General features: G+C 50.7%; 1 protein-coding gene across 1 annotated transcript in view; it reads right to left on the bottom strand.

The window, feature by feature from the left end:
• Nucleotides 1-26,902, bottom strand: part of LOC104480213 (protein CEPU-1) — a 303,720-nt gene extending 276,818 nt beyond the window's left edge. Inside the window, exon 1 of the mRNA XM_086765981.1 lies at nucleotides 26,564-26,902. Coding sequence (XP_086622107.1) covers nucleotides 26,564-26,639 — 76 coding nt within the window. The 5' untranslated portion in view covers nucleotides 26,640-26,902. The remainder of the gene's footprint in view (nucleotides 1-26,563) is intronic.
• Between the last annotated feature and the right edge of the window lie 1,060 nt (nucleotides 26,903-27,962).

The raw sequence follows: 27,962 nt of genomic DNA on the forward strand, positions 1-27,962 counted from the left end.
TTAGGGATTTCTGGTGCGGCGGCTGGGAGTAACAGTGACCCTCTGAACTCAATTTGCTCCACGGCTTGAAAACGAAGGGAAGCCTTTGGACTAGCAAACTCCTGCAGACTCCGGCATGAGCTTTCGGGCACCCAGCACGTTCCTCAGACCCTGAAGTTATTGCTCTTGGTTCCCACCTGGGGATGGAGGCGGTGTCCCAGACCCTGCAGGGATGAGGCTGGGTGGGATGCAGTGCGAAAGGACGTGGAACCTCCCAGACAGGAGCAATACTGAGCCCTGGGGTGTGGATATATCGATTTATTCACAACAAGGTGGCAGTAACCCTTCAGAGAGCATCACTTTGACGCAGCAGCCTCCTTTACTGGTCCCCTTGCCCCAGTAAGAGCAGAGGGGTGAGGGGTGGACAAGTGCAAGGTTCGTGCTGCACGGAAACAGCTCAGTGCAGCTGCACCAACCCATCACATTCCCCTCTGCTGCTGGCTTTTTTTTTTTTAAACGAGTAGAAATTCTTCCCACTACGCATTAGCGCCCAACGTAATGGTGCAGAGCATTTTTCATTTATCATCATAATGCCAGTCAAACGAACCCCCTAATAACATAAATGCAAGAGGAAAGCTATTAGAGTTTATTTGCGCAGTGGCTTTGAACTCGTCCCCGGTGCTCCAGCCGCATAACTGGAGGGGACGGATGGCGCTTGCATCTTCAGGCCCTTTCACTGAACGCTATTCCTCCAGCCAGTCTTTCCTTACAGATCACTGTAACCCCGCGCGTGGCGCCGTACTGTCGAAATAAACACCTAAATATCTGAAATAATCCAGTCCTGTTTAGAACCACAAGCAGCCACTGAGATCTTCCTACCACCCTGCCCTGCGTGGGCTCCCTGTCCCCGCTTCGCACACCCGACAAGCGCCGTCAGAGCTTCTCCCATGCAGCTCAGTCCCGACCTCCTCCTCCGTGACCCACAGACCATACACGCTGGGGAGACCAGCGCTCATGCAACAGCTCTACTGATGCTCATGAGGCTCATTTAGACAAATTTGGAAGACTCAAGTCATTGCTCTACACAGCTCTCTGCTCCCCTTTGCTGCAGTCATTTCCATCCCAGCATTTTGCTACAAGCATCTTTGCCCTCCCGCCTTGCAGGTCCGTCCTCATCGCTCCAGGTCTAGCCCTCAGCATCTCCCGTCCCCAGAATCTTCCAGCTGAACTTGTCCCAACTGCTCTCATCCCACAGCAGCTCCATCCTGGAGAGCCATCGCAAGGCATTTCATTTCACATACAATAATTTCCTCATTAAGCCAAAATTAAATGCATATTTCAGAACCTACGAGCGAGAGCAAACTGTTCAGTCTTATGCTTTATTAAACAAAAAATCTTTGTGTGGAAAGAGCCTCGGTGCCAAATTCCAGCCCTGCTGATGGGGCCGAGGTATTCCCAGCCGTACGGTAACCAGCACGTCAAGATGCGCGATGCTGGCAGAGAGGACCTGCACTGCGGAGGGAAACAGAGCAGCGCCCGCCTGACAAATCAGTTTACTCATTAAGTTAAGAAGCCTATTTTGCTCGATTTCTACAAATCAGCACACTTAGCAGTCAGGAAACTTCCAGGGAAGGGACATGCCCAGTGCGGCTAGAAGTTGACAGGAGCGCCAGCTATCGCCACTGTCGTGAGTCTTCTCCCGTTCACCATGCTGTCTGTTAGTGCAGGGAAAATTCAGGGATAGGAAGAAATCCCGGCTCATTCAGGGTCTGGGTACAGGGGAGGACAGGAGATGCTGTGTATAGAGCACACACGCTGGGTTGGAGTTCGGGTGGAGGGCTGCAGGTTCAGCAACCAGGCAGCAGCGCCAAGGAGGGACCTGTCCCCACGGCGTCGGTTGGGGACAAGGCTCTGGTCAATGAAATGTCAATGACCCCCAAAACCAGCAGGAAATGCCGGGGATCAGGCTGGGATCAGAAAGGTGCTCGCTAGCCCCATTCCCATAGCCAGAACCAGCAAGCTACCAACCACCTCCCCCCGACTCCGCGCTTGCAGCCTCACAAAGCAATAAAAATAACCACCAAGAAAACCTGGATGTATTTAAAAAGCTCTACCCCTGTCTCTCAGCTCGCAGACTTTGCAAAGAGCTTCCCTGGGTGCAGAGGTGCGGCAGGAGCCAAGCGGGAGGGGAGAAGGGGCGGGAGACAAAACTTGGGTGGAAATGAGATGACAGGAATTGAGAGCACGAGCCACGGCAGAGGAGGACTCAGAAGGGAAGACAATAAAACCCAGGGAGGCAGACAGAGATTAATGAGCATTTCCCAAATATGATAATTTCTGGACATCAACACATTAAATTTAATATCCTCGTGGGCTACTGAGAGGGACCACGTCTCTCTGACCCTGTGCACACAGAGGAAAGGTCCTGGCCAGCTTGTTTTCCTGAGATAATTCAGACTGGGTCTGTCGTTGCAATCCCAGAGTTTGCTGAGGGGTCTCTCGACACCATCCAGCCACCCTGCACCGTAACCACGCATGCATCCAAGCCCTACACAAACCACGCTTGAGCTGCCACAGCCTAGCTTTAAAAAATCCTACCACAAAGCCCACGGGAAACGGGGCTTCCACCCACCATCTCCACAGGAACCACTGAAGCAGACGGACCTGCTCCAGCAACCATCAGCGTGCCCTGCTGCAACCCCTTGGCTTGCCCAGAGAGGTGGCGGATGCCCCATCCCTGGAAACGTTCCAGGCCAGGTTGGACGGGGCTCTGAGCAACCTGATCTGGTTGGAGATGTCCCTGCTCACTGCAGGGGGGTTGGACTGGATGGGCTTTGAAGGTCCCTTCCAACCCAAACCATTCTGTGATTCTAATTAAAGCACAACCACAAGAAGGCAGGACAGAGTCCATCGAGCCCCTGTTAGGTGTTCAAGGAAGCTCAGCATTTGGGAAGGTGCAGGGAAAAGCCTGAGACTGGGGCTTTCCTAGCAAAGATGGACTGCAGGCTTTAAAGGGGAAGATGATTTGGGTGAGAGCAGTGATGAAGCAGTAGAGTTCACAACCCTATGGAAAGCAAGCCGCAGAATAAGGATAAGGGACTTCAAAAGCCAGGTTTCAACAAATTCAGGAAGCTGGCAGATGGGGTCTCCTGGGAAAATAATCTCAGGTACAACGAAGGGGAGAGCTGGCAGTTACTGAAAGGGACTATATTACCTGCACAGTTGCAGGGTATCCCCATGCAAAGGGAAGATAGGAAGCATAGGAAGAGGCTGCTAGGGCTGAACTGGGAGCCATTCAATGACCTAGAAGTAAAGAAGGAACCACAGGGGAAAAAAAAAAAAACAAAATACGGAAACAAGGGCTCCTAATTAGGGATGGGTAAAACAGAATGGAAACAGCATACAGGGGTGAAGGCAGCAGCACTAACATGCAAAACAAGTTTCAATTAGCGAGGGACACGAGAGAAGAACAAAAAGGCTCTTGGACGCGTTCAAAAGAAGAGGAAGAGGAAGGTTCGGTCCATCACTAAGCAGGAGAGGAAAGCACACAGCAGAGATCTTCGGTGTTTGATTATATCAAATAAAGGAAGGTAAATGGTGAGCAGGCAGCTCCAAAACACGTTAACGTGCCCACGTGAGATGGGCGTTCACAGCACAGCAAGCAGGGAAGAGGTTAAAAAAAAAAAACCCAAAAAAAAGCTGGTACAGATCGAGGAAGCTCTCCCGAGAGCGCCAAAAAAATCGGGCAGAATCATCCCCAAGCCAACAGCGTTGCTCTTTGGGAGCTCGTGCAGGCCAGCGGAAAGGGCAAGAAATCTTCATATCTCGAAGAAAAAAAAGCTGGGAGCTGTAGGCAATCAGCTCAACTTCAATCACTGGGAAGATACCGAAACAAACGATGAAACCATCACAGCTTGTAAGTCCCAGAAATTTAATAAACTGAGAAAAAAAAAAAAACAACCTACAACCACCACCAACATGAGTTTGTCAAGAACAGATCATGTCAAAGCAACCTAATTTCCGCCTTGACAGGGTAACTAGACTCGGTGGATGAGAGGAAAGCTGTAGACATGATACACCTTGACTTTAATAAGGCTTCTGATGCCGGTCCCACGTGGCACCCTCCGAGGAAAGTTGAGGAAACGCGGTCTGGATAGAATCGCCGAGGCTGGGGGCAGAGGGGAGGAGGGATAACAGCCTGTTGACAAAGCGCTCTCAAAGAGCGCTTATCTATTATTTACGACCGAGCTAGGAGGGCAACCTACAGCGGGATTCCTCTGGGGTCTATCCCGAGCCCCACGCTCTCCACCATTTGCATTTAACAGCTTGCATTATGGAGCCGGGAACACATTTATTCAAATTGGTAGACGATGTCGAACTCAGAGGAGAGGGGCTGGAAGGGGCTCCGAGAGTAGGACTGGGATGTCAAATCACCTCCGGAGCAGAACAATAGGAAATCCAACATGGACAAGTGTGATGTAACACACTTGGAGAAGAAAAATCATACGTGTATAAGGAGGAAAAACAACTAGGGAACCACGCGTAGAAGAGGACCAAGGTGTTACAGCAGACCAAACGCTACGAAGGAACTGACCAGGCTACAAAAGACTGGCAAATCTTATGTCAATGTGAGCGTTGTAAAAAGGACAAAGGAGATCTATTTTGCTCCCTTTGGTTTAATTCAAGGCCTCAGTACTTCATCCTGACCTGGACATCACACTTTCAGAAAGCAAAAGGTTAAGTCACCATGGCTTCACATGTTGGCTCCTACCCACTGACCCGTGCTAACCGCATCATCCTCCTCAGCAGCACACCTGGCTCCGAGGAACCCACAGCCGGAGGTTCCCTTTCTTTTCCAATCGATCTGAACGGCATTTGCCACAGCGCAAGACATACGTCTCTAACTGATGCGATGCAATCGATTGCACGGCCGAGTCGGGGTGAGGCAACAGAATAGCAATGAAACTGGTGAGAGAGGCAGGCAACTCTAGAGAAAGATGAAAAGATGTCGGGGTTTGCTTTGTCGGTAAAAGAAAAGATCGAGTAAGATGTGACAGCACTCTTCCCATACATAAATATCATATGAAGGAAGCCGTGAATAATTATTTGCCACATCCTTTCAAAGAGGCAGAAGAAGAAAATGGCCTCATTTGCTGCAGAGAAGATTTTGGTTGGGTACCCAGAATAACTTTCACTCAGGCTCACGCAACCCTTGCAAAAGGTCTCCAGGAAGCTACACCACTCCATCACCAAAGAGCAGCTCAGTTGCCTATGAAGGATGTCCCACATGTGCCCTACTCCACCCCAGGGCCACACCAGCCAGCATCCCACCTCACCCTACAGTTCTGTAATCCTCCAGAGGTTATCCAGTAGCAGATGAAGACCCAGCAAGCTTTCAGCAGGTTTCACAAAGACAGCGTAACAACGGACTGGACCACAAAACCATTTCCTCCTGCTGGCAAGGGACTGCTGTAGAAGCAATCTCTGCAACGTCAACGAGATCCGTCTGTGAGCATCTGCTCACCAGCGGGAGCAAGGGCTCTGCCATTCAAGACAGTGCGACCCCACAAATCACAGCAAGCCACACTCAGCACTTTTATTCTTTATTGTTACAGTTCAGACAGCTCCATTATTTATCCAGATTACTTATTCATGTTCCATTTCCAGGGACAACCCGCTTCGCTGGACAGAGTTATCATAGTCTCTCCTCTCTACCCACCCCCACCTCTTGTCCCACTTTACGTGGTATTTGGATACGGTGCTATCCGTGTTCATCTAATAAGATTGGCTTAAAGAGGCACCCCGTCCTGGGTAACCATCCTGTTACTTCTTTGTCCCCTCTTCTCACACCACTCAAGGGTTCTGACAATGGTTTCAGACACTGATTGACAGAAGCACTGAACATTTCCTCAGGCAACTTGGTCAGACCAGGTTTCCTGGCCATCTTTAGCAACTGAAGGAGCGAAACCAATTCAGACAAATATTACTCCTAGCTGGAGGGACAGCAAGGGCTGGCCATTAAGAGCAAGCTGGCAGCTGGTTTGAATTCAAGAGAGATATCCGACACATTTCCATATCCCCCAGCACCACAGTGTTTTCATCACCCTCGTTTCAAGACTTCACCTCAGAGTACAGACGGACTTTTATCTGTTTTGCCAAGATTTGAAGGCTGAAAGGTTATGGTGGTGGGTAAGTACCTGTCTCCAAGCTGACTTAGATCACACCATTAGCTCCCAGGCAAGCGAGACCCCAGGTCACATCTCTGGGCACAGCCCTACCTCCCAGACAAGCCCCCACCACCCAAGGTGAACGGGACCAGGGGCTCGTGGAGCCAGCCACCTCTGTGAATCACATCCTCCTTCTCCTGGGGCGCTCAGTTTCTCTATCCAAAGGGCTGACAAAGTTTTACCCGCTGTGAAAAAGCATTTAGAGACGGAAAAACTATTTCTACAAGCAGAACACATCGCTGCTAAACTTGTGATTGCTCCTCTGGCAAGCTCCTCCAGCACCTCCAGGTACCGTCATCAGCTGAAACCCACATCTGTAACATCTGTCCTGTACACAACACCTTGTCCCTATGGCATGTATGATTTCCCCAAGATCACACTGAGGTGTGGAAAAAAAACCAAAAAACCTCAAAACAAGCGAATGAGCTCCCTTAACAAAATGCTCAACTCTTGTTAAACAAAGGGTGGTTTCTCCAAGGAGCGATTACAATCAGAGCAGCAGCCTAAGCAGGCTGCAGACAGCACTCCAGGCGCGCGTTCCTGGCTGCCAGACAGCACTCCGCAAGGTTTGCGCCCTACTGCAACGGGTGCCGAGCACCTTCGAGCACGCACAGCGGATTTCAGATTGCTGCTGGCTTCAGCAAGAACTGAAAATATCAAATACCTGAGCCAGAAGCACTCTCAACGTAGAACACCAGACGCAACAACTTTTAGCAACCTCCTCGGTATTTCACCATTCTTGCGAAAAAAAAAAACACCAAGGCAAAAGCAAGAACTCCAGTTGATCCTCTCTGGCTTATCACACCCTCCGGGGCATGACCCGTGCATATCACAGACCTCCTACCAAACACATCACCGCCACCATCACGGTGTTTCGTGACCTACAAGCAGACATCTCATTCCAGGTCACTTGAAAGAGAGCTACAACAAGCATGAAGTCCCAAGAAATCCCACGCCGAGCGCATAAATACTCCCGGCTCCAACCTCCAGCCTCTTCTCCAAGCCAACCCTTTGAGGTGCGGAACAGCGACAGCGGCTGAGAGACGCTCCAATCAGCGCATCTAATTTCAAACGGCCGTGTCACGCCTTGGGATAAATGTGAAAGGCTGCCATTGAAGTAAAACAGAGGTACTGCACTTCAGAAGCCGGAATTTGGCCTCGACAAAAGTCACTAAAAATAAAATATTAAAGTGCATTTAAAAACATAATAAGGGAGATTAGCAATCAAACAGAGCGGCTTGCTGGGGGACTGATAAATGAGGAGGATTCCAGGGGCAGATACTTCTACTGAAAGAAGGCCAAAAAGGCCTTGTTTAGAGTAAAAACGACTTTTGATCCAAAATACAGCATGGAAATTCATTTCTTCTCATGCATTTTCCATGAGAGAACAAGCCCAATCAGCCTTGTTTTAAGCAGCAGTGCTGAAGCTCCCACCTGGAGCGCTCCGCGCTGGGAAGGATGGGAAATCGCTCAGTGACTCAGTAGCATGATGCAAGCTACGGCCCCATCCCTCTCCTCGATATTCAAAGCACTTTTGACTCATTCAGAAAATTACTTGACCCAGCAGAGTCCCAACTTCTTGAACCATGCAGCAGAGGAGCTGCAAAAGTCTTGCTCCTTCACCAATCCTCTGCAATTGGGTCTCGATTTTATTCGATATTTAAATATCTATGCAGGAGACGCCTTTCATCTCTTAGCATTGTCCCAAAAAGCAAAGAAGGCATCAAGAGGAGTTAGATTTGGGGGAACAGGTTGCCGCATCCCTGGAAACGTTCCAGGCCAGGTTGGCCGGGGCTCTGAGCAACCTGATGTGGTTGGAGATGTCGCTGCTCCTGGCAGGGGGGTTGGACTGGGTGGGCTTTGAAGGTCCCTTCCCACCCATTCTATGATTCTATGGGCTTGGAGGGACGGTGCGCGGAAGGGCTGGAAGTCTGGCAGGAGCTCAATGCTTTTCTTCAAAAAAGAAGAAAAGGTGTTTCTCCCAGTGTCCCCAGGAGACCTAGTTGCATTTTCCCAGCTTGGTTGGGGGGCTTTGCCCAGAGGACCTCCAGCTGATCCCCCCCTCCCCAGCACGTTTTCACGTTCAGGCGGCGCTTGGCTCCCTCGAAACATGGCGATGTTCAAGCCTTGTTACTTCAGCTGGGGTCAGGGAGACTGAAAACATAAGTGTATAATCCTTTCACGAGTTAATTAAAGTACCCATCCATCCTTCGTTCAAACCATTAGCCATGGGTTTTTACAATTAATTATTTGGAACCAAATCAAACAAACAAACAGAAGACAACACGGAAAGAGGAGAGAAAGCAAAGCAGAGACAGAGCACTCCCGCGGCAGGGCGTTAGCAAGGCTCCTCTGTGCCTCCCAAAGCAAGGCACCAACCCATTTTAGCCAGCACGAGGGCGTGCTGGAGGTGGGGGCCCTGGTTCAAGCTTGGGCACTACCTCAAGCTGCTTCTGTGACCTTGAGAAAACCTCTTCATCGCTCCTTGCTTTACCGCCAGCCCCTCATGCCGTGACCCATTGCCACGTACCGTACCCAGCACATCCTCCCCATGCCCCTGGCAGACCCGTGAAGTGCAAATAAACTAAAAATAAATGATTTACAAACCGAGAGGGGCTCTTTGGCAAGGGCTTGATAGGCTGGGGCGCTTGGGCGGACAGGAGTCAGCGCTCCCGGCACCTTCCAGCATTGACTTGCCCCACCGCCCGAGGGCTCGCAAAAGCATCTGCAAGGTCTCAAACGAGCCGAGAACAGAGCCGAGGAGCCTTTCCATCACACAGAGAGCACGGGAAGGGCTCCTGACTATTGCAAGGAGGGCAAGCAGCTCTCCTCCTTGCTCGGTGGAGGCTGGGTCCCCAGCTGAAGCTCTTTGGCCTAGTTTATCTCCTCTCTTCCATGATCTCTCCCTTTCTTTTTTGGTCTTTTTTTTTTGAATACTTCATTTCAGCACAGGTACGAGAGGGGAGAAGGGGAGGTGGGGAACAGGGAACCATCCCCTCCTTTTCTCTGCTTTTTTTTTTTTCCTTCCCTCTCATTAGCTGTCACAGCTATGCTCCGTCTCTTATCCCCAACCTCCCTCTCCTCCACATCCTCCCTACTCCCCATCAAGACAAGGTTTAATGTCTTTCCATCTCTTCCCTCTTCCCGGGTAAATTGCAGCGAGCCTGCCGGCTGCTCAGGTGGAACACGCTGGTTTATACGCGCCATAAAAGGAGAAAACTCTGTAAACAATATTATTTTTAATAAAATCCTCGGCTTTGGCAGGCCAGCTGCTTTTGTGTCTGTCTTAATTTAATCAGACGATCAGCTCTCTCAAGCAGCAAGAGGGAATGAAAAGCATTAGCAAGGAATCAAGGAACTGGTGAGGAAGAGACACGATTTCCATCAAGTGCTTTCTGGCTCGGTGTGTTGCTATGCGAGCAGGACCGAGTTTTTCGGGAAACAGATTCCCAGCCTGGCTCATCTGGAAATGAGTTGTCAAGGTGCAGGAAGGACACGAGCACACCTAACACTCATCCAGTGGAGCTTGAAAAAGAGCCACACAGCTGGTATGGGTGATGAAGAAACCAAACTTGATTATATTTCCAGTTGGAGCAGATCACTGCGGCTCTCCCTGGGCACTGGCAGGGCTCTGCCGTACTCCAGGTTCCCCAAGACAGGAATCCTGCCTGGTTCGGTGGTCCCCCAATGCTTGCACGCAGGTACAGCCACCGAAACCAGCGTCCCTCAGCTGCCGTCCGCAGCCAAACCCCAAACCGTGATGACATGTCCCCTTGGACACGTCAGAATTCAAAACCAGATCAATACGATGACAGCGTTAAGGATGAAATATTAAATTCTGCAAAGGTCCAGCCAAGGTTACGGCACACAGGAGCAAGGGAAATGCCTTCTCCGAAGAGCAGCGGGGAGGAGATGAGGTTGGGGGCCAGAACAAGAGGAAGGGGAAGGCAGCCCTGAGCATCCCTTGGCACATGGCATCACGAATAGCAGCTGAATTTGAAAGGTGTCGCTTACAGACACCAAAAAGCTGGCAGGAGCAGATGATTTCATGACACTTCTGTTCTATCAAGACCAAGCATCTGCCACGCACAGACAACTCGCTTCCTCTCGCCTCGAGCCCTCCTCGCAGGAGGCTTTGCTGCCAGCCGGTTCAAAACTTGGCCACGATGTCCCCTGAGCCACTGCAGATGTGATCACTGTCTCCTTCTTACCCTTTTTTTTTTTTTTTTTGGAGCTAGAGCAGCCTTGAGCAAAGACCGGGATTATCCTGGCTTGGGAGCAATCAAGGGTTCCTCTGCTTCCACGAAAAGCCACAAATCCTCCAGAACAGAGATCCTCAAAAATATGAAATAATCATCGCTAATTACAGACACAAAGTAAACAAATTAATTGATATTTACTTGTTTACCCAGTTACAAAAAAAAAAAAAAACCGTTAATCACTTTGTATGTATTTTTAAGATATTAAACTGTGCTAAGGCGCAGCCAGAAATATCACCAGTAAAGCAAATATGGTGCTCGGCACTGCAAAGGAATTAAAATTAGTATTTAATTACAAGAAATCGCTCGAAGTTCTTTTGCTACCATTAATCACTTTCAATTATGAATGTAATTATAAGTCATCTTTTCTCTTTGGGTGGTCGCTGCTGGGACCCAAATCGGTGACCCTCTGCTCCAGAAAGGAGCACCCAACTTTGCTCACCAAATGACGACTCCTCGCTAACTGTGCTAATGGGACCCATCAATTAGCGCCTTCACGGGGCTTCTCAGAGCCAAGGGCACGAACATGGAGAGGGTGAGGAGGAAGATGGAGTTACTTCATTCCCTTCACTTGCACCGATTTTTAGACTATCTACCCGCCAGCAGTGCGAGAGCAGAATCGCAGCTACCAAGATAGATAAATTGATGTGAAAAATATTCCATCCTCAAATCGTTAAAGGATGAGACGATAACGTTATCTCTTGCTACAAGGCAAATCAAAGCCTAGAGAGTTCCTTCCCTGCCACACGACGCTTTTCAGCGGGGACGCATGACAGCTCAACTCCATGCGGGCAGAAGAGGAGCAGCGTGTTAGAGGGCCCAGTTGAAATTTGCCCCCCTCCACCTCTGGGCTCTACTCTCCTCTCTGCCACCTCTCTCGGGCAGGCAGTTATGAGCCGAATTGCCTCTACCTGGGTTGCACTAGGGCCAGCATCACCTCTCGGCAACACAAGATGGAGCACGCTCCCTGGGGAGGTCATTTTCAGCTATGGAGGGGTTCTCAGGGGTATCTGCAGAGGGAACCTGCAAAACGTAATTAAGAAAAGCAAACCTATTGGCAGCAAGGTCTGATTATTTTTTTTTTTTAATGCAAGGGGTGGCATTTTTCTTCTGAGGGACACACAAATCCAAAAAAAAGGGCTGAAAAACTACTCCTCTGCTCGGTGCCGACCCTCCATCATTGGTTCAGACTTTGCTCAAGGAGTCTGGGACAAGACTCAAGCCCCGACCGCAGGCAGTCGATGGAAATAAATCCACGCATCAGGTTGGACGAAGGCTGCTGCCGACAGAGCACCTCCAATCTGGGACACCGGGGTCCTGATAACCATAACGCTCCCCCACGTATCGCTGCCGTGACTCTCCCCAGGCCCATTCAGCCTCACAGCCTGCTGGCACTGCACGGTACTGAAGGGGACCAAAACGGAAAAGACAACAGGGAAAAATCAAATGGAAGTGTTCCCTTTTGGTTCCCTTGGTACTTCTGCACAGGGAATGCAATTTGACTGTCCTTATCTTGGTGGGAACAGTTGTTAGCAAAAATGAAATCATCCAATCCTTTTCTTTTTGAAATCCAGCCACATCCTTTGGCTCCAGGAAACAGGGGCAACGACATGTGCTGTTTTCATAAAAAGCCACAAGACAACATATTTCATTGCAATAAATTCTCCTCCCTCAAGTGAAGAGCAGAGAAGAGAGATTTCAAGGACGAGAAAAGTTTCAGCCGAAAGAAGGGGCTGAGCTGAACTTCTGCCCATCTGACACTTCTCGTGAAGACGGCTCTTCACAATCTGAAGAAGGCTGGAAGATGAGACCACTTGTTGCTTTCTTCTCTCTCCACGCTTGTTCCTTCTGTCTCGGCTCCTCTGATGATAACAGGAATCGCCCATTGAATTTCCACGCTGACACGAAGTCCAACACAATGACTCTCTGTTGGGAAAGTCCAGCCTCTGGAGGATGGCCACTCCTCTCCCCACACTGGCCAACAGTCTAGAGAGAACTCAAGCCAAAAGCTCCATGTGCTTCTCCCAGTAGAGACTTGTGGAGTTGGGAATACGCTTGCTATGTTGTAAATCTAGCCAAAATGCATGCTTCATCCTCACCTCATCCTCCCCGGGCTCTTTCAGCACACGGTTACGGATCCAGACCAAGACCCAAATTTCCTGCTAGGTGCTCCTCTCCGCCAAAGGTCAGCCCAGCAACCCCGAGGACTCGGACATCCCGGCACGCATGTTGCCACCCGGGCAGACGACACGCATCATGACTTAGCGGCTTTGCACTCGAATTAACCAGGTGCCGTCCCCCCGCGCCACGCCGCGCTGCCTCCTAATTAGAAGGCAGTTTTTCACCACCCTCCCGGTGCTTGGCTGAGGCTCCCCTTCCCTCTGCTCCTCGCTTATTCTGTTCGCTGAACTAATTGCCGAGCGCCTGCACCCTGGGTGTCTGCTGCTGTTGGAGAAGATTAGTATTTTTACAGAGGGGGAAAAAAAGATTAAAAAAAAAAAGATTGTGTTTTTTAAAACAGATGAAAGGAGAGCCCAAGGAGATGTGCATTTGACTCTCAAACACGCTCCTTCAAGTCTCCCTCAGCAGTACTTAAAGGCGTTTCCAAAGCAAGACTTTATGAATGCTAAATGAACCCGGTGCCTTGTTCCTCTGCCACAAGAAAGGAAAAAAAACTTATCTTTTATATACAATATTTCCTTTATGGCTGACACTATGCATCACGCATCGCTACTACCAGCCCCACTTCAGACGTGAAAAGTTGACCTTCACAAAGTCACAGGGAGACCACTGCCTTGCTGGGCTGGAGCAGCAGGCTGCTGGGCAGGGGTCGAGGACGCCGGCTGGATCCCAGTCGCCACCGATCATTTCACCTGCTGCTCTCCAGAAAGGGCAAGGTGAGAACACCACAAATGGGGAAAAGCTGAAAGTCTCTGCTTTCAGTCGCTGTGATCTCAGATGCCCCAACCAAACCTGGGACGTTGGTGGAGAAATACCACCTTCCACGAAAGCTTTCTCAGGACACAGCTCAGACAAGAGGGGTGCAGGTTGGGCAGGGGAATGATGAACCTGCAGCCTCGCAAGCCAGAAGGACAAGGGAAAAAACGCACCGCTGACCATCCAAGCACTGCAAACCATCTGTACCACTACCTCTGCTTCATTCTTCACAAGGATGCTGGTGGGGTCCTCATTCGGGTGCCCAGCACCAAAACTCTCCCTGCTTTCAGAAAGGACAAGCAACGAGCACATGGAGGCATCCAGCATCCAAGCCCCTTTGGCCATCTGGGCCATTAGGTCCAGGCCACACAACGCTCTTGCAAACACAGCCAACAGCATGATGCAGTGCCAAGACTGCCCACAGCCCTTGCTGGTAGCCCACTCCCAAGGTCAGGCTTGCCCTTACTGAAGATTTTCAGCAGGACCGCTGCCTCTCCCTACCTGGGAAATGGGGGAGAAGAGCATTTAACTTTGCACAAAACACTCCAGGCAGAAGCTGGTCCACGCTTTTAGGAAAACACCCACCCAAAGGAAGTCTTGGGAGATTTAATTAGCTACAGCCTGCGCTGTTTGAGCTTGTTAGGTGCTACATAATTGCTAAATATTATTATTATCTCTGCAAGTACAGCAGTTTGTTAAGATAACGATAGTGATTGACATTAAACTAAAGTTGACAGGGGAGGAGAAGCTCCATCCATCCTGCTCCCAGCAATTTGATGCCAGCGCCAGCAAGAGATGCCCAGAGCCTGGAGAAGGATCACAGGTCAGCAGGAGAGCACCTGAAGAGCAGCACAAAGGAATTCCAGCCACTCCACCCGGCAAGGAGCTCTCTACCCCAGACTTCAGGAGAGCAGACTTTGGCCTCTTCAGGGATCTGCTTGGTAGTGTACCATGGGATAAAGCCCTGGAGGGAAGAGGGACCCAAGAACCAACCAACCAAGGCCAGGATGGAGAGGACTTTGAGCAACCTGGTCTGGTGGAAGGTGTCCCTGCTCAAGGAAGGGTGATTGGAATGAGATGATCTTTAAGATCCCTTCCAACCCAAACCATTCTATGACTTCCCTGGCATCCTTCATCCCAACCAGATCCTGTATTACTCTACTATAAAACACTGTTTATCCTTGATTCTCCGTATGTCTCCAAACAGTCAACAGGATCATAACCAGCTCCATAAAGCGGCTCTCACAAGTTCATGGAATGTATCTCAGGAGCTGAGCAAGGACCAGCTCAACTTTCTGCTCAAGAACACAAGTTGCACAGGTATACATATGGTACGGAGACAGACAGGCTCTGCTTCAACACCGGCACAGAGCAAAGCTGCAAGAAGCAGTCCCATAAGCCACCACGGCACACAGAAACCCGCCTAGTCCATCCTCATCCACCTCTCCCGGCAAGCAGCAGCCGTACCACAACTCAACCACCACTTTGAGAAATACATTCCAGGGACAGCAAAGCAGAGGGGCTACCGAGTGATTAATTGGAGACTATCACTTTGGGATAGGTCTCTAAATTCTCATTAAGTCAGGTGCTGAGGCATCGCACATTAATCCAGAACATTTCCCCTTCGGCCCAAACAAATAAATAACTCTTGTATAATTCAGGGAGAATTGGGTGGAGCCATCTCTCCCCCTCTCTCCATCTCTTTCCAACTAACCAGTGAATAAAACATCGCCCGCAAATCTATTAGGCTAATTTTAAATCCTGACAATTTAGCAGCACTTCAGCAAGATAAGAGCCATTTATTAAAAGCCACAGTTCATTAAGCCAAATGCTGCTGGCGTATTTACTCAGAGAAACGGGACTGGGCTCGGCGCTCACCAAGACCAGCACTCCCCAAAGGAGCAGAAGCGATCCAGTTTCACCCAAAAAGGAAGGCCAGCGCAAACCTTCGCCCACCCCAAGCCTACGTGCAGGTGCCTCCCACCGAAGCAGCCGGGCGTTGGGGCTGCCTCACCCCATCTTGCTGAGCAACACATGATGGTGAAGCAAGAGCCACGGGCTGCTCTGCAGGTTTAACAACCAGGGCTGCGAAAAGTCTCCAGGAATTCCGCCGGAGAAGCAGCTCACGCGGCTCCCTGCATCACAGCAAACTTCTGCGGAGCTGTGCACCACCACGGCGGGGACTCCGCCCAAAAACGGGAATCTGGATCGGACACACGAGGGATGTTTGACTCGCCAAGGGGATGCAACAGCCACCACCTCGTAAAACGAAGCTATGGACCTTCTGCCTCAGCAAGTTCTCCAAGCCCGGCAGAGCACACACGGCCCTCTGAAGCTCCACGCCGGCATCGATGAGCTTATTCCCCTCCGGGAACCGCTCGTCGCGTGGCTCCCAGCGGCCCATGGATCTCTGCGGGTAGTGAGCGATCGCGAGGGGCTGGGTGGTACCCGAGAGATGGAGCCGTGCCAGCATCCCTGGAAGAGCAGGCAGCAGAGGGCACTGAAGAAATCCCATCTGGCAGAGTTTACGAGCGTAATTCATTCCAGCGGGAGACATCCAAGAGACTTTATCGAGTGCGATTGTCCCACTGTGCCTTTCACCTGCACACAACTTGCGAGACAGTCTGGAGTGACTCCAGAGCCTCCCTTTACAGCCAGAGCTGAAAGGAGCACTATAAAGGTGAATTAACATTTAAAAAGAATGTAAAAAACCCAGAACTGCTCTAATGATGATTAATGTGAAGCTATAAGGGAGGCCGTGACCTCCCAGTGTCATTAAATGGATTGGCAGGTTTCTGAGCATTAATTATAAATAGCCACAGGAGTTCGAGCGCTTAGCGGAATGATGATAAATCCATGACACGGGTGGAGGGACAGGGAGGCAGGAGCATGGGGGAACACGTGCACGGAAACACGGGTGTGCACGCGTGTTACGTGCACAAGAGAGACAGAGAGCAAAAAAAAGCGGCCATGAGTCCGTCTGAGCATGCTTCTGTGTTTGGGTGGATACGAGGATGGAGAGCGAGCAAGAAATGGGTAAATGATAAATTAGGCCCTGCCAGTCAATCACATTTTCTAAATGTTTTATAACCCAAAAGCTATAAAAGCAATATTCCTTTCTGGCCTTATTGGAGCCATTTCTGTACTGCAATCACATCTGTTTCCTCAGGGATTTGAGTTGAACTGTGCCTTGGCTCTTTTTTTTTTTTTCCCCCCTTTTCCTTTTTTTCCCCTCCCCTTTATATTTACTCTCTAGCCAGCTACCGAAGAAGGGTCAGAGCATGCATACAAATAGGGAGGAGGATTGAAAAAAAACAACCAACCCCGAATCAGTGGCCAGCAGTGACGAACAGACAAGAAGCATCTGCAAAACTTCTCCAAATTCCCCAGCCCGTCAACAAAGAAACTGGTTGTAATAATCAGAGGCTGCCTGGATTTTGAATCAGCTGGTTATGGTTAACGTTTCCTTGGCTTTGATGTGAATTAGTGCACAATATTGTTGATATTATGGAGTTCTGCATCCCGCACTGTACCAACGGCATCGCCGCGCTCCCAGCACCCGCGCCGCTCTTCGCAAGAGCCCTCGGTGAGATGCTGGCCACTAAAAGCCCAAACCCCTCTCCGAATCCCACGGGGACCTGGAGCCGCAGCCACGAAGGCATGAGTTTTTGCCGGGGTGTGAAAAAAGGAGTTGACTACAAAGCGTCAGAGCCCTGGGATCATGGGCCTGAATAAATACAGGGGATGAACGGAGCCAGGACCTCGGGCTGGTTAATGAGCTCTCCCGGTGAACTACATCGACTGCGGAGGGTGGAGGTCCCCCTCCCTGTCAATGAGGAGAAAAAAAAGGCTCTGAGTGAGATGCCAGAGGGGCACCCCCATGCCTGGGCTCCCCAAAACCTCCCCGTTAGCTCGAGAGAGATGCTGGAGGCTCCCAGACCCCATACAGTTCTCTGCATCGGCAGCCACATCCCATCGCCCAGCCCAGGACAGCAGCCCCAGTATCCAGCCACGGGGCTTTTCCGTGGGGATTGGGATCCCAGTGTGTCCCCCCAGTGCTTTTGCCAACTGCTGTTTCGGCTTCCGGCCACTCTATGGGGAAGCAAAAGCATGAGCTGAAGCCGCCTCCATCAAAATTTAAAATATTCCTGTTTCTATTTCGATGGAAGTATCATTACCTTCCCGGGCTCTTCCAGGGGGAAGCATTATTTCAACTGATTGGAAAACGGCAGCGAAGGAACAGGTTCTCCATACAATTTTCTTCATATCCTATTTAGTTGCAATACAATTACAGCGAATACATCAATTCTTAGTCCCCGCAGCTCCTGGAAAGAGCCACCTATTAAAAGCTGCCTTATTAATGGAATCGTACACCCAGGATTAATCGGGCCGCGTTGGCCGTTTCCATTTCTCACTCCACAAGTGCTTTTGTTTGCTTAATAGGCTGAAGTAACCTGAGAACGACACAACTTGGAGCATCCCCCATCTGCCGCGTGCATCGCCGGCAAATTTAATAGCGCTTTCCTTTCCCTCGCCGGCACGGCTCCGGGATAAAACCTGGCACGTAGCGCCAGGGAAATCCGCGCAGGGAGAAGGGGATTCTGCCTTTGGCGAAGCCGGCAATGGGAGATCCCTAATTGATCCAAGGCTTTAAACCCCACGGGGATTCGCAAGACAGGAAAAAAAAAAAAAACAAAAAAACATCAACTGCCAACAGCGAGCAGGCTGGATGAGCGCCAGGCTCCCGCCGCAAAATCGCCGCTTTGAAAGCCTCCAGCCAACCCGAAGAGCATCACCGCCCTTCCCAGTCCTCTTCATCAGCCCACCACCATGGGACAGCATCCCCGTTCCCGGGCACGGGTTCAAAGCAAGGACCACTGTCTCCCAGCGCAGATGTTCCTGCGGCAGCCAGGGCAACACATGTTAAAGCACGGTAATACAGTATGACTTTTCCCTTTAATGGAATTTTTCTAGCCCACTAGAAAAAAAAAAAAAGAAAAAAAAAGACTCCATTAGCCACACTACAAAGGCTCCTACTTATTAGTATTTTAGAACAGCGGCAAAAACATTTCTTGAATCTAATTATTGCTGACAAATATGAAAATTGAAATCAAAGTTAAATTTTCAGCTACAGTGCCTCGGACGGCAGCAGCTCGCCGGCTCCCGACTATTGCATCGACACATTTATTCTGCTGAGCAGGCGGCTGAGATTGGCCCCCCCCAGCCCACCCCTCCATCTGCAGAGGCATTAGCTCTGACATATTCATCTCCGCAGCCGGGGCCACGTCGACCAGCTCCACCTTTACCAGTCGCACGCAGCCGCCACATCGCGGCGAGGCTTGCAGGGGCTGAAGAAGAAGGGAATAAGGTGCTCTTTTTTTTTTTTTTTAATATTTTTATTTATTTTTTCCTAACTTGGCTCTCTGCCACCCCCTTCCAACCTGATCTTGAAAAATGTTGCTGGGTGATTTTAAATTCCTCAAGATCGAGGATGTGGAAGGGAGGGGGGTGGGGGGGGGAAAAAGCCTTGTCAACATATTTCCTTTCTCCTGCCTCCCCCCAACACACTGTAAAAATCAATCCCCTTTGTCATTTTGCTCTGCTTGTGTGAATGTTTAATGGCTGTTGAGGGAGATAATGATTGCTGCTAGGAAATTCATTTCAGATTTGCTATTTATAAAGCACTTGGCGCTCAGGTGGGAAATTAACATCAGGAAAGGGGGGAAAAGGGACCAAACTGGGTGAAGTGGCGGGTGGGGGGGAACACAGCAGGAGAGGGAGGATGAGATGCTGGGGGGCTGGCACCGCTGCTGGTTTGCACCCCAGCTCCCTCTCCAACCTCCCACCCGGGACCCTCGCATCCCTCGGGATCCACCGCAAGGCTCCTCCGAGTCCCCACAAAGCCCAGCGACCTGTTGGATTTTTTTTGAATCCCGGAGGAATTCTCAGACGGATCCCACACAGCCCAGTGGTACCCACACTGCCATCAAGCTGCTAATTCCTTGTCTCAGAAGTTGCTTTTCACTTTCTGATTTTTTTTTCAATAATAGGCTTGGGATGAATCCCTTAAGCTCGTGAAATAAGCCGAAAACGGCTTTTCCAGCCATTTACATAAACACAAGTGGATCAGAAGGAATAATCAGAGTTTATGCATTATTTGGGAGCTTTGGAGCCGGCTGCTGAGGTGATGGCAGGCTTTGAAGCCCAAAAACGTACAACGGGAAGCGCCGAAAAGCCACACAATAAACAATACAAATTTTCTACTGCTGTCTTCGACGACAACGTGGTTTTGGGTTCGCCTCCGACGGATCCCGCTCCCCCCGCCGGCCTTCCTCCAGTAAGGGCTCGGTTAAGAGAGACGTCGCTCACGCTAAATCCAAATTCGCCGCTTGCCAAACCAGCCCCGCCGCTCTCCTGGGCCTTGTGCCCATGATCAAAAACCCCGGCACTGGCTTTGGGGATTGACTCAGCCAAACAAAAAAAAAAAAAAAAAAAAAAAAAAAAAAAGTTTAATGCATGCACCCCTCTGATCTATAAATGCCATCTGTCCTGCAGAAAGGGAATAAAAGCTAGAAAACAACCAAGCCAACCCAAAAAGTTAGTGCTATTCACCACATAACTCCTACAAAGGGGAAAAAAAAAAAAATAAAAAAAATCACTTAAATGGCAAGATAATATTACAATATTAATGAACCTTGCCTCACTGCAAGTGCTTGTCACGCTTCCAACGAGGCAGGTCAGATCTGGCTTTCAAACCAGTTCTTTAAATCAAGAATGCCATTTCTGGGCAAATCAAAACATTAGCAGAGGATCTGTTTTGAAGAAATCACAGTTGGGAAAAAAAAAAAAAATAAAAAGTAACAAGGCTCGAGACTCCAGGCTCTTTTGATGCTGCTGGAACGCAGCCTTCGGAGCTCTTTTTTTTGTTTGAAATCGCTTCACAACTTCGTACAGAAAGCTTCTGCAAGTCTGAATCAGAACAAAAATACTTCTAAATCAATCCCTATTTTTCCCAGAATTTGCTTTCAGTGGGAATTTGCAATTGTTCCGTTTTATTCCATTTTGGAATAAAATAAAAAAAATACTCTTAGTTTCCGATATTACACAATTTCCTGTGGCATTCCCTACTTCTCAGCAGCTGCTGTCTCCCATCGGGAGTCACGGGAGGACGCGAACCGGCCCCACAGGCTGAGGATTTGTGGTTTTACAGGCTCCATCAGGGTTCCCCCATGCCCAGTGACGTACAATTACACAGCAAGTGGAAAAACCCCGTTTTCCAGGCAAATCCAGGTCAGCCAGACCAGGCAAGAGGGGAAAGATGGCTGGTAGCCTTCTAGAGTGCGCGGCCAAGGGAAGAAGAGGAAGGACCATGTAACAACCAAGATGAGCGAAGGACGTGAACTCAAGACCCATCCCAGTCCAGGACCTCCAGGCTTGCAGTATCTTTTTCAGCTCCTTCCCACCAAACCCCAGTTGAGGACCTGTTCCCCATCTTTCCTCCAAGCCAGCCCAACCGTGGCTCCAAAACCAAGCGCTTGGCGCAAGCCGGAGCTCACGAGATGGACAGAGTTGCCCTCAGGCGAGGTGCTGAGCACCTCTGCGCCCCGCTGACGCTGGGGTCCACCCACCTCCAGCCGGTCCCCAGCGCTGTGCCATGACTTTTGAGCTTGGCAGCAGCTCCACCGTCCCCACGGGATGGCGGAGGATGCCGCGCCAGCTTCCATCACCACCTTCCCCAGCACTTTTGAAGGGAATACTCTGACCACCAGTAATTTATGCACGTTGTGTCTCCAGGATCTTGGCTTCCCCGGCACGGCTGCTACAAAGCGTTTCGGAGCAGCAGCTCCTCGGCTGCACGAAGGCCCTGCTCACAGGGCCTTTTTTGGCCGCCCCTCATTAGTAAGCGAAGCAGGCAGGAGGTTGGAGGAGTCGGAGGAAGGGAAAAAGCAGAGGAAGGGGGGGAAGGATGCCAAGAACTGAACATTGTCTTTAGTGGGAACAGTCAACGGGACAAGGGGGTCAAAGGGTCAATTAATTTACAACAGCTTTCAGCATTGGACATATTAACTGTAAGCGCATCAAAAATCCATGATATCCTCCTTGGCGGGAGACAACAGAGCACGGCACAAGCAGCACCTCTGATTTATTATTAACCGAGAGCGAAGGAGGAGGGAGGCGGTGAGCTCCTCCGGGCTAGCAGCCACAGCTCCAAACGTGCCGGGAGCACGGGGCGGGCGGTGCCCGGACGATGCATCAGCACCCCATGGTCAGGGTGTCCCAAGGGATGCAGTGACAAACAACTCATTCTTTGTAATTTTTTTTTTTTTTTGCCTATAAAAGTTACTAGAGACCCATGTGCAGAGGCGCAGGACGCTGGCTGAAGACGGGAGACAGCAGTACAGCTTAGACTTCCACTACAGAATCCCAAAAATCTGGCACCTTGCTCATTTTGGCCCCTACTTGAAACCAAGAGCTCAAGTCCAAGTCCAAGGCACAGCTCCAAGCCTTTGCCATGACCATCTGAGATGGATCGCGCCTGGGTTCCGCCGAGTCTAATAGATTTGCACTGCGCAAAGGAGTGATGCTATCAGTAACGACAAAAAAAAAAAAATCATATTTACCCTCTTTAAAGCTTTGCTCTAGTAAGGCATCTGTTCAACTGGAGAACGTTCAACTCCTGCCACTACTGAAGTTTGAGAAGGACAGACAGATGCAGAAGAAGGTTTTTTTCTGATCCCCATGAAGCTTCGTGGGCTGCAAAGGAAGGCTGGAGCCCACCTCCGCTGTCTGCCTGCGAGTTGCCTGGGAAGCAGGCTGGCGAGCTCTCCCCCTCCACCTCCACCCCAGTTGATCACAGCAAACGGCAAGCCCCGCTTGCTAACTTGACCTAGATCTGTCAACTGATCCATTTTTTTTTCCCCGTAGGGAAAAAAATAAAAGGCGGGGGGGATCACAAATACAAATACTTTTATGCAAAAGCAGCAAGACAGATAGGTGAAGGAGACACTTCCAACATTGAATGTGCTCATCTCGTGCACAAGTTGGGGTTGGCACAAGAGGAAGATAGAAAAACTGTAAGCCAGGCTTACTACGATGGCCAAATTACCTACATGGGTAAAGAAAAAGTAGCTTTTGCAATGCACCAGGACATCCCAAAACCGGTTGCAGCCTCCAGAGCACCCATGACCACCAAGTCTTGTAAAAAGAATGAGACAACTCCAGTTTGAGCTGGCTGGGATGGTCCCTACGATGCTTCAGAAATCCAGTTTTACCAGAGGAGGTTTTTTCCAAGCTCACAGCTACCGCTTGATCTTCTTCACTTGTCAAACTCGTCTCCTCTTGGCCAATGAGGCTCATCCCAAATGTGGGGACTGCACTCACAGCAAAGCCACCGACCGAACCGAGATCCCAAGCGCCAGCCCAGCGTTTTAGGTGCCATCCCACCTTTTTAGGTGCCATCCCACCTTTTTAGGTGCCATCCCACCTTTTTTGCTGCTTTCAACAGCATCTTTCCGGTGGCAAAGGTCTGCTCGGGTCCCTGTTTACTCTGCTGAGTCTTCAAAACGCACCAATTAATCCCAGGCGGTGGCCTGATTTCCAGAGGCACCGGATACCCGCTCGCAGCTTTGGTTAAAATCACCAAGAATGACAGATGTTCAGCAACGCTCCAAATCAGGCCGTTGAGTAACCGGAGCGCGTTCCCTTCCTTTTATGTACTCCATATAACTGGGTTATCTAATCATGTAGGTATTGATTATTACTGTTATTACCTATTAAATAGCTATTTTCTGCTGTTGGGGTGAATATCACATTTTATTGACCCGCATGGTAACTATTAACCACCGCCAAGCCACATCTAATATTTTCCCCGGGGAACGATAAATCCGGGTATTCACAGAAAGACGTCGATACAGGGAATTTTTCTTACACACGTTCATTAGCGCAATTACCTCCTCGCACCAACTGCCAGAAGCTTTCCCCTCCCGCCTCCGCCGAGAACAAGTCCTCCCGGGATGCGCGGCCCAGACCCGCGCTCCCGAATCCCGCTCTTCCCAAGGGGAAGCAGCCGGTCGCTCCCCCCACAGAGGCATCTCCAGGCCACAACCGGCCTCTCCATCGCCTGCGTTTCGCTTGGAGTTATCTGCAACACGGCCACATCGACGGAGCGAATAATTCTTTGGGATGAGGGACACGCCACGTACAGTGTTGACATATGCTATTATTTTACATCCCTATTTCGGCTCGTATGCTTATTAGAATAAGGTCTTTATGCTAATTTGTAAATCAAATTCCCATAATTCTTGGCTTACAGATGCTAAAGGCCCAGCTAAATCTTCTATGACCTTTTAGCCTGGTTAATCCTTTTACGCATGGCTGAGCGAAGAGTTTTCTTCTGTCTTCCAATCCCAAGTGCTGGGGTGGGATTTTTTTCACAAGCCCTCCTCTTCCTCAAGAAATCCAGGTGGGCGTAAGTCAGGGACCCCGGGTGCCTAGGAGACCGCCTCTCCACTTTGAAAAATGGAAAAAGTGAAGAGAAAATGCCGCTGTTGGGTCCTTAAATACGCTCTAGATATTCGCTGCTCTATTTAAAAATCATTAAAAAAAAAAAAAAATCCAGCAAACACAATGAGAGCTGCGTTGCCAAATAGCCACCGGTTTCCCGATGCCCCGGGCTATCCCAGCACTCTGTAGCCTCCCTCTTCCCAGTTCCTTCCCCCAAGCCATGGTTGGACCTTTGGCCGGTTCTGCCCTTCCCATGAGCAGATGCATCTCATTCCCATGGAGACGCAGCATCCGAGCGAGCTTGCGTTGGCCTCGTGTTCCAGTACCAACGCCCAGTAGAGTCAACGGGTGCATCACCGGGCACAAAACCGCCCCGGACACTTCAGAGGGCTCCCTCCTAACGGACACAACACTCAACAGCTCCCGCTTTGAGGGGACGTTACGGAAAACCAACAGCAAATCTCCAAAACTTGGAGAACCTATGGACATTTGCACAAATGCAGATGGTCAAGCACCTACGAATTATCCCACTTCACGCTCAAGCATCCTCACAAACCACTTTTCTTATTGTTTGTTTGGCTGTAAATAGGGAAACGACCTGGAGTATTGATAAACCGCTGCAGAGGGCAGCACCGATCTCTTCAGCTATTTGTAGGAGATTTGTGCAAAACACAGTTTTCCTGCATGACAATAATTTTCGCATTTTCAAACAGGAGCCGGCTCCACTTTTGTATACCAAGTGAGAGAGAAAAGTTAGAAATTCAAAAAACCGCTGCGAATATCGGAAGAATTCATGAAGCTGCAGCACCATACGGCCGATAATCGGCAATGTGTGCATATACGTATTACCTTGGTGGCGGAATGACCCCCGATCTCCAAAAATTCCCTTAGAAAGGTTTGGCTTAAAAGCAATGTTATTTTGGCTGGGCATTCTTTAACTTTTTTAACAACTCTTTTAAATACAATTATGCAAGAAAACCTCCCAGGGGACTCTCTCCCTCCAACAATCCTGCACACCCAATATCTGCCAGCCCAAAAAAGTCCCAAACTCTTTTTTTCCTGCTGAACACTGCCCCGTGCAATACTTTGGCCCAGCACCCCACGGCTCTGCCCTGGGTCCCCCCAGTGCGACACGGGTTTCTGCTTTCCCCCACCCCAGCAGTGACTGAGCGACTTCTGGCGCCCACAGCAGACTCCTGGCAGGGCAGGGTGGATTTTTTTGCTTGGGGAGGCAGCACGTTCCTCCCCACCGCTCTGCTGCCAAGGAGAATAATATATTAAAAAAAAAAAGAAAAGAAAAGAAAAAAACCCCAACTACTTTCTTATCTGTAAGCTTTGATGGGAAGCGTGAGAGATGACCAGAGGCAGGGAGTAAGACTGCAAGGAAGCCAAGTCGGGAGGCAAAAATCAAGCATTAAAAAAAAAAAAAAAAAAAAGCAGAAATTCTGAGCAGGAGAAATTCAGCGCAGAGGCAGCAGCCAAGGAATGAGGGCTCCCATCCCCAGGAAACCCCCTTGGGAGCCGGGGGTGCGGGATGCGGGCATCCCGAGTGGGAAGCAGCAGCCCTGGGAGGAGAGCGAGCTCGAGGAGGGAGGAAGGCGAAGAGGAGCAATGCCTCGGCGTGTGATGTGCATGCTAAGCAGCCCGTGCCGGTCGATATGGCAGGGGTGGCTATCCGCAAGAGCGGGCCCAGTATGGCCAGGAGACAGAAGTTTGAGCAGGGGTGGCAGCTGGTCATCACCCCCCACCAGTCCCCAGCCCCACGCATTCCACCAGAGTCCCACCACGGAGCATCTCTGCCAAAGCGGGGACCAGGCTGGGCTGAGTTGGGCATGGAGAGGGGGTACCCACACCCTGTCCCCAGCCTTGGGTGGGCACTGGGGCAGAACAGAGGCAGCTGGTTCCTTTCCCAGTGCAGGAGCGCCTCCATCACCCGTGGGGTGCATCCATCACCCGTGGGGTGCCTGCATCCCCCGGGTACCACCTGCGATGGGGTCCGGCCGCATCCCGGGCACGATGCGAAGCATCCGCCCCCCGGCTCCATCTCCCTTCCCAGCCCAGTCCCAGCCCCGCAGGCGGCCCGGAGCAGGATGCGGCCCCGTTCTCCCCCTCCCACGGGAGACAACCCCGCTCCCACAGCCCCTCCAGATGGCTGCCAGCAAACCAACACAAGCTGACAGGCTCGGTGCTCCCAGCCAGATGGGGCTGGCTCCTGCCTCCTCCGTTCCCCCCTTGCTGATTTTTTTTTCCCCCTTCTCCTTGCACAGCGCGCCCCCCCCAAAAAAACCCACCATCCTGGTGGGGTAGACAGCCCTGCTCGCCCGGGATAGGCTGGCCAAGGACTTCCCAACTCCCCAGCCCGGCGAGAGAAACCAGTAGCGCGGGGTTTACACCGAGTTTTTGGGACGACCTTGCAAGGCGGGTCCGGCAAAGCAAAGAGGGGGTGCAACACAAGAGGGGACGCAACATGAGAGGAGACCCTCCTCATCCTCATCCCTCCCCCCGGGGGGTGCTGCACCCTCCGCATCCCCCCCCCCCCCCCCGTCCTTCCCCCCCCTCGGAGCATCTTTTCCCCCCCCGCAGCATCCTTCCCCCTCGGAGCATCCTCCCCTCATCCCGCAGCATCCTCACCCCCCCACCCCACCCCGCAGCACCCACCTTGGGAGAGGAGGAGAGCGGCCATCCCGGCGAAGATCACCCAAGAGACTGGTTGGTGCATTTTGGCCTGGGCCATGTTTCACCGCGGGCTGCGTTTCTCTCTCTATCCCCCCTCCTCCTTCCTTCCTTCCCCGCTCACTGCCTGGCGGGGAGACGTTTAAAATCCAGCGTTTCCCGGAGCAAAGCGCAGGAAGGAAGGAGGGAGGGGAAGAAAAAAAAAAAAAAAAAAAAGAAAAGAAAAAAAAAAAGGAAGGAAAAAAAAAACCGCACCGCAGGATAGGGGAGGGGAAAAATAAAGAAAAATTAAAAAAGGGGGGGGAAAGGGGGGGTCGGAAGGGGTGGCAAGGTGCGAGGGACAGGCGCTGCCGTCCCCTCCGCTCCGGCCCCGCACACGCCGCCCGCCCGCACCGCTCCGCCGGCCGCGCACGCAGCCCTCCCCCGCCCCGCACCCATTGGCTGCGGGGCCCCCACCCGCGACGGCGTCCACACCCCTTCCCACAGCCCCCCCACCACGGCACCGGCATCCCAGCATCCGCACCCCACTCGCGATGGGGAAAGGCGGGGGGTGACCCCCCCCCCCGGCGTCATCGGAAGGGTGATGGTGGGACACAGACACCCCCCCTCCAAAAATGTCCCAGCAAGGGAAAAAGGCTATCCCAACAAGCCTCGTCCTCCCCCAGGGCTCTAAAAGCAGATTTGATGGTGAATAACTCTTCAATTTGTAGCAGGAATCCACTTTTATTCCAGACCAAGGCGCTTTTTAAATTTTTTTTTTTTTTTCCCCCGTGCTGATTCCATTCCTCTGAGCAGCATCTGGGCCGCTTGCACCCTGCTTCCCTTCAAGCACGCTCCCCGTCTCTCTAACTCCTTCCGCAAACCGACTTCTGGCGCCTATTTCACAGCGATGGAAACAAGGCAGACCCATCCCCAACCTAAAATACCCGAAACCACCAAGATCCGTCCATAACCCAACCCAATGCCAAGAGCACGACACCAGAAAAAAGGTCCTCAAGACCAAAACTGTATTTTTTTTTTTTCCCAGCCTTTGTCCAACACGGAGAATAGTAGAGGCGCTGAACTCCAAGACTCCTATTAGACACCGCCTAAATAAATAATATCTTGTTAAATATTCATTATTATCATTAGTGGTAAGGATGTCTCATTTTGTTGCTCGAGGTGACTCACAGCCCCTTTAAAACAACATTATAGGCAGAAAAATGACAAAGCGAAATTAAAAAAAAAAAAAAAAAAAGATATCTTGGCTTTTTGCATTTATTCCTCCTCAGAGGCTTCCAAAATCTGAGCTGTTCACTTTGCAATTCAGAAGAAGATTTGGCTGCAAACTCTTGGAAAATCCAGCTGCGTTTGTCTCTCTCCTCTCCGTCAGTGCTGCCCAAAA

This window comes from Chlamydotis macqueenii, chromosome 24, assembly GCF_036417535.1.
Source record: "Chlamydotis macqueenii isolate bChlMac1 chromosome 24, bChlMac1.mat, whole genome shotgun sequence".
In the NCBI taxonomy this organism is placed as follows: domain Eukaryota; kingdom Metazoa; phylum Chordata; class Aves; order Otidiformes; family Otididae; genus Chlamydotis; species Chlamydotis macqueenii.